The sequence below is a fragment of the Meleagris gallopavo genome, chromosome 8 (assembly GCF_000146605.3).
Source record: "Meleagris gallopavo isolate NT-WF06-2002-E0010 breed Aviagen turkey brand Nicholas breeding stock chromosome 8, Turkey_5.1, whole genome shotgun sequence".
Lineage (NCBI taxonomy): Eukaryota > Metazoa > Chordata > Aves > Galliformes > Phasianidae > Meleagris > Meleagris gallopavo.
Genome location: NC_015018.2, coordinates 16,944,459 through 16,950,683, shown reverse-complemented (window position 1 = coordinate 16,950,683; position 6,225 = coordinate 16,944,459). Strand labels below are relative to the sequence as shown.

Below are 6,225 nucleotides of genomic sequence, written 5' to 3'. Positions count from 1 at the left end.
CTCCCGCCGTCGCCCTCGCGTAAGGCCGCGGTCCCGCCCCTCGCCGTCGCGGCGCGTGCGCGACCCCGAAAGAGCCGGGTGACACCGCCTCCTTCGCGCACCGCCGGCTCTCGGCCGCTAGGGGGCGCTGTCCGGCTACGGGGACACGAGGTTCGGGCTGCTGCGCGGGGGCGCGGCTGTGTGATAGAGCTCAGAAAGCGCTCCCGCAGATCTTTGTCTCTCCTTTGTTGAGGAGTCCACATCTGGGCACGGTACTCCTGGATGGGTGTCACCAAAGCAGAGCAGAGAGACGGGACCACCTCCCACCCTCTGCCGGCCCCCCTGCTTTTGTCATTAATGAAGATGTTGTAGAGCACAGGTCCCTGACAGACTCCACTTGTAACCTGTCTTCATCTGGGCAGCGAGCCGCTGACCACCACTCTGGGTCTGATCTCACAATCGTTTCCTCATCCATTGAACAGTCCACTCATCAAATCCCCATTTTTCCAATTCAGAGAGAAGGATGTTGCGGAGGACCACGCCAAAGGCTTTATGCTCTGGCTTTGCACTGCCCCTGGCTTAACAGATGAGGGTCTCCATGAAATTGATAAGCTGCTCTCCTTGCTAAAGCTGCTGGCATCGAACAGGCTGTGCTGACTGTGGTACCACGGCTGAGCTATGTGTCTTTTTCAGTGCAGCCCTAAGATCTCTATACAGAGATGGTGTTGTTTAAACAGGAAGTCTGCTAAAAAGATTTGTTACACATACATTTTTTCATTTTAAAAAAACCAAACACCTTCTTAAGTAGTAAAAGGTTATTTTTTTTTACATTACAACAGTATCATATTTCTCACTCTTAGGTGCTATGGCTTATACCACTGCTCTTTAGATCTCATCAATGTTCCAATCCCTACCACCCAGCAGCTCAGGCTGCCCAGGACCCCAACCAACCTGGCCTGAATGCCTCCAGGGACGGGGCAACCACAGCTTCCCTGGGCAGCCTGTGCAGTGCCTCACCGCCCTCTGAGTAAAACATTTCTTCCTCCTGCTCCACTGACATACTTTCCATGGAGTAACTACAAGAAGCATAACCACTACTGCCTGGCACTGAAAGCTCGTTCTCCTTACAGACTTCAAACATGAATGCATCTCCAACACACTACGCATGGTCTCTGGCTCTCCTCAGGTATGATGGGCACTCAAAAGAGGCAATATATCAAAGCATAAATGTCTTCAAAGGAAAATGTTTCCTTGTGCCTATTTCCTTTACAAATTGGCCACAGCAGCTCTACAATATAGAATTTGTTAAATACATAAGGAATTATGAGAAATATACTCTTATCAGAAAAAAAAAAAATCATGAAATCTTACAGTAATACATTTCTTAACAGACAAAATCATACAATCATATGGAGATCATTCTCCAGAAACAATGGGGCAAGATTCCCATCTTAAGTCCAGTTGAAATCTTTGACCACATCGAGTACGCTCTCATAAGCTTTGTAGTTTTAAGACCTGAGAAGCTGTGAAGAAAGGCAATGCAGGAATTTATGTGAACTTTCTCATAAACCGGAGTTTGAGATAGGCAATGAGAAGGAAAATAACAGTCATGCATAAAAGAGCCACTATGTTTTCCCACATTGCCATGTTAGTAGGTGCGATTCCTTGGCTGATCAGGTAATCTTCACCAGAGCACCTACAAGAAAGCATGGGACAGAATTTGGTATTACTATGTTGTGCAAGATACCACAGGTCTTCAAGCAGTTACTTTTATTTTCCTGTTGCACTAAGATTACTATATCCATAGCTGCAAAACAGACATGACAGGAACAGACTAACTTAACTTATCATGGGGGAAAAAGAAAGGTTAAGGGACAAATGTCTTCCTGGTTCTCATAATTCTTCACATGATCCCACAGCATGCTAATTGTTGCTTACAGATAACTAGCAGTTTGAGTAAGTTAAGTAAGACTCAGAACGACATCAAACTGTGATACGTACAATAGCATTTAGTTTCACACAGCAACTGCTGGAGGCCCATAGTAGGGGCTTGAGGTCCAAAAGCTGTAGAAAGTCTTCTAGTACTCTTCTTTCCAATAACATCAATTTACCAGTTCTCTACCACATATCATGAAATAGTGTAACTGCTACAACTCAATGCACCAGTAGACAAGAACATTTCCAATAAGGGAATTGGCTCTCTGCTGTATCTGCTGCTAGGTCTGTAAATATTAACAAGCTCTGAAGGACAGGCATGTTTCTGATCACTAATCTACTATTTCATACTTCTACTCTGGTTGTATACACATTGTATTTCCACTGATAACTGACTCTGGGATTTGCTTAATAAAACTGATAACCCAAAGCCAAGTTATCAAAACCAAAATTTAGCTCATCTGCCTGTTTTTAGGAAAAGTTTCATCCCTACTTCAATTAGGGGTAAATGGCTGCATAATGCTAAAACACATTATTTTTTTTTATAAATTCTTGAAGAGACTGGCTTGTGAATAGTTATCCTATAAGTAATATAAAGTTTTGAAATAATAGCCTGGCTAGTCCTTAAGCAAACCATTACAATTCAGGCCCAAGAACCTTCATGAGGTAGACTTACCTTGCTCCTGAAGTAACTGGTGGACAAGTGCTTGCATTTCCCACAGGCACTGTAACATTTGATTTGTCACCACAGAAGTAGAGATCTCTAAACTCATTCACTTGAAGAGCCTAGGGGAAGAAAGTGTCAGATTTTTCAGTGATTTGGTGTGCTAAATCTGAAACAACTTAAAGGAAACTGATGAATAGAAGACATGTATCATCAGTCTTGGAATCATATGTACCTTTTAGGCTTGAACGGAGTGACTCAGAAAAAAAAAAATAGTCCCCAGCCCTTATTTTGAAGTTCTTAACTACTACCTTTCTGAGGATCTGCTCCAAGTTCAACATGCAGGATGGTTTGGTGTCTGAATCTGTGGCTTCAGAGTTATAATTCAGTGATGTAGCCACGGATTTCTGTCTTGCCAGCTACATGTCCCCATTTATCCACTTTTATCTGAGTCCATCTGCACTTTCAGAAGGCATGTCTGCATGCAGACAACCCAGCACCAGCACACTGAAGCAGGAGGGACAGTCAGTCAAGGCAAGAAGCGAACGGCTCCTTTGCACTGGTGCCCTGGGCTAACTGCAATCTTAAGGAGCACTTCCACATTCAACAACTGATAAAACTCCTCAGTGATGCCCAAGCTTCTCTAAAACACAGCACTGCAATTACCTACAGGAGACCAGTGTTACATTCTACTCACAGTAAGGCCGTATCGAGGGATGCTGAAGTACTTGAGCCAATTAAGCCAGCCCATTACAGAAGGAAGGTTTACAAGGAGGCCAGAAAAGATCTGAAAGAAAACAAGAGACTAATAAGTCACAACTCAGTTTACTGCAAACAATGCCATTCCTGCATAGATATTATAGCAGATAGATAGGCACACTGTGATAGATGAATCTCTTTATCTTTTCATAGTATTATGCCTATGATTATAAGCAGAGGCAAGTCTTCGACTACAGCAACAATACAATTGCAGGCACAAGGCTGATGAACTACTGGACTGTGAATTCTCAGCATGCTTAGGGCTTGCTCAGTACAGGAGACAGTCCTCTCAGTACGGATCCTAAAGCCATCTGTGCTCTGAAGGCTGTTTCCTCCACCAGGGCAGCACACACCTTTACAAGCTGTACTTACAAGCATCAGGACAAAACAAATAGTGATGAGCAGATTGGCCACAGCAACCACTTCCATCCCAGCACTGATAGCCAGAGACATGGCTGTAGCAGTGTAGGACACCATTACCAGGGCCAGCATGAAGAAGAAGAATCTGCCTGCTATAGCTTGAAACCCTGTCAAGCAGAAAGAAAAATGTACAATAAAAAGCCATACCACAAGTCCCAAAGAGGTGCCCCTAGACTCTCACAAAAGACACAGAAAGCAAGAAGAAAGGTTTAGTTTGGAGTTGGCAGCAGCTGTGAATGCTCTGTAGGTCCCAAAGAGCATTACCAAAAGACACAGACAAGCAGGTCCCTGTCTTAAGATTGCTGCCCCAACTCCTCAGAAGTTATGATGCCAAGCATTTAAATTAATTGAAGGTTTAGTCTGTTTCAATTTATAGATAAAGGAATTAAACTCTGGCTAAGTCAGATATCTAAAGTATTGACAGATGGCAGGTTCAACGAAAGCATCAATTCATTACCAATCATCCAGTAAGTGATGCATGAAAATATGATGGCTGGAGCAGTTCTCATGGGCAGTAGATCTCCTAACATCAAGGCCAGGAAGTAGGCAGATACACGATAATATCCACTGGTGTACTGATGGCTGTGAGGACAGGAAGGAGGGGAGTTGCACAGGTTTAGAGCTTATCTGAGAAGCAAGCTCAATAAGTGTGTCTGGTTTATCCTGATTCAGTTTCTTTTCTTTCTACCACTGACTCCTCTACATGCAAAGTTGATTATTTTCTCTGTACTATCACTTTCCACTCCCTCACAAAGCAAAGGCTGATCCAACTCACAAGCCATGTAGTGATTGTGGGAGCACTGTGAGTGAAATGCATGGAGAGTTAAGTGACAGCTAAATAACATTGGAAAAAAGCGCCGGACACTTAGTTTAAGAACAAACCTGAACACAAGAGCAAGGGAAAGTATTAGATTTATTAACTAGAGAAACAGATCATCCAAAGCTAACTCATACAACTGTATCCAAGAAAGAATGGCTGCCAAGAATGGGAAAGCACCGTAAGGACATCAACTCATCTCCAGTTCACAGAGCAATTAAATGTCACTATGATTGCTTTGCTGCTTATTGGAGCTCGTGAAAAGATTCTCTAAGTGTTAAGGTGTCAAAATCCCCACTGACACAGTCAATAAGCAGAACAGAATGGCAAAAAATGTCAGTATGGGTGAGATTCATTTCTGAGCAGCCGTTAGGAGAAATGCCAAGTATGAGCAAGCCAGGGGCAGATGTACACACATCAAAACTAGCACCTCAGAGAAACACAACACTCATTTTCCAGGCACAACTCTCCAGTTTCTTCTTTACTGCACAGGATATGTCTCTTGCTCTTTTATGCCATGAACTGGAGGCTATTCCAAACTACATTTCTGACATACATGTATATGTACTCATTTATTTATACATGCTTATTTGCATACACACACACACATAATGTTTTTAATATAGACGTGTGCATATACATGGATGCAATTAATTTTTTAAGAGCTCTTATAAGCCAACTAGCTTTTCTTCTGATCATCCTTTGTTAAGATTTTCCAAGAACTCTCCCATCATCTTTGCAGAGTCTTATCACTCTGGGGTCACTGCAAAACACTGTTTCAACTCTGCCAGCAAAAGGAGAGGCAGGGTGCACAGTCTGCAGGATTCACACGCAGACTTCAAAAACAGCTGTTACCAAAAATGGAAAAGACACTTTTCAGTAAACTGTGACACAGCAAGCAAGTAAAAGCATTTTACTTTTCCCCTCCTTCCATCCCCTTTTAACACTTCAGTTACCTGTTTTACAGACTAATTTAGCATTTCTATTAAATTCTAATGTTGGAAGAAGAAATGAAATCTCAAGTTCTGTCAGGCAGAAATCTTTTTGGTTAGCCTGTAAGATATCTCTCCTTCCCCTCACTGCAGGGCAGGAGAGGGTCTAAGAGCATCACTACTTACACAAACAGTTTTTTATCTCTGATGAACAGCTCAATTGCAGAGACACTGGAAAAACACTGGTTTGTGGTGACAAAAAACAAGGATCCAACCCTAGAAAGAAAAACAGCAATCCAGAAGTGAAGAAACAGCCAACACCAAACCAGGTCTCTGCATCTAACCACAGAATGGAGATATTTAACTGTGCAACTGTAGATCTTATCTGCAAAGGTTTATTCCTTTGTCATTCCCTGCACATCTCCTTCATGCATATGTGCAAGCTCGATGGAACTGTGGCCCTCCAGGACCCTTGGCAATTCCATTCTACAGTGCATTCAAGCTCGTGAACCCAACCCTCTCCTCCAAGTAGAGCCCAAAGCCTTCTCTGTGACCAAAACCTGTCTCCTAGAGACAAGGAAACAAGCAAGGTGTGGGTTTCTGAACTTACCGATTCTGAATGCCACTTTCATCCAATTTTACTCCAAAAAAAATAGCCCCCACAACCAAAGCTAGAATTACAGTCACTGCAATCTAGAAGTGAAAAGAAGATCGGGGAA

General features: G+C 42.9%; 1 protein-coding gene across 5 annotated transcripts in view; it reads right to left on the bottom strand.

The window, feature by feature from the left end:
• Positions 1-808: 808 nt before the first annotated feature.
• The window catches only part of ABCG2 (ATP binding cassette subfamily G member 2 (Junior blood group)), an 18,148-nt gene continuing 12,731 nt past the window's right edge, over positions 809-6,225 (bottom strand). For all 5 annotated transcript variants that reach the window (XM_019617611.2, XM_010714443.3, XM_010714444.3 and 2 more), the window contains 7 exons: positions 6,117-6,199; positions 5,693-5,782; positions 4,215-4,339; positions 3,710-3,864; positions 3,276-3,365; positions 2,591-2,700; positions 809-1,675 (listed from right to left, as the gene is read on the bottom strand). In XM_019617611.2, the coding sequence (XP_019473156.1) occupies positions 1,528-1,675; positions 2,591-2,700; positions 3,276-3,365; positions 3,710-3,864; positions 4,215-4,339; positions 5,693-5,782; positions 6,117-6,199 (801 nt within the window). In that variant the 3' untranslated portion in view covers positions 809-1,527. The remainder of the gene's footprint in view (positions 1,676-2,590; positions 2,701-3,275; positions 3,366-3,709; positions 3,865-4,214; positions 4,340-5,692; positions 5,783-6,116; positions 6,200-6,225) is intronic.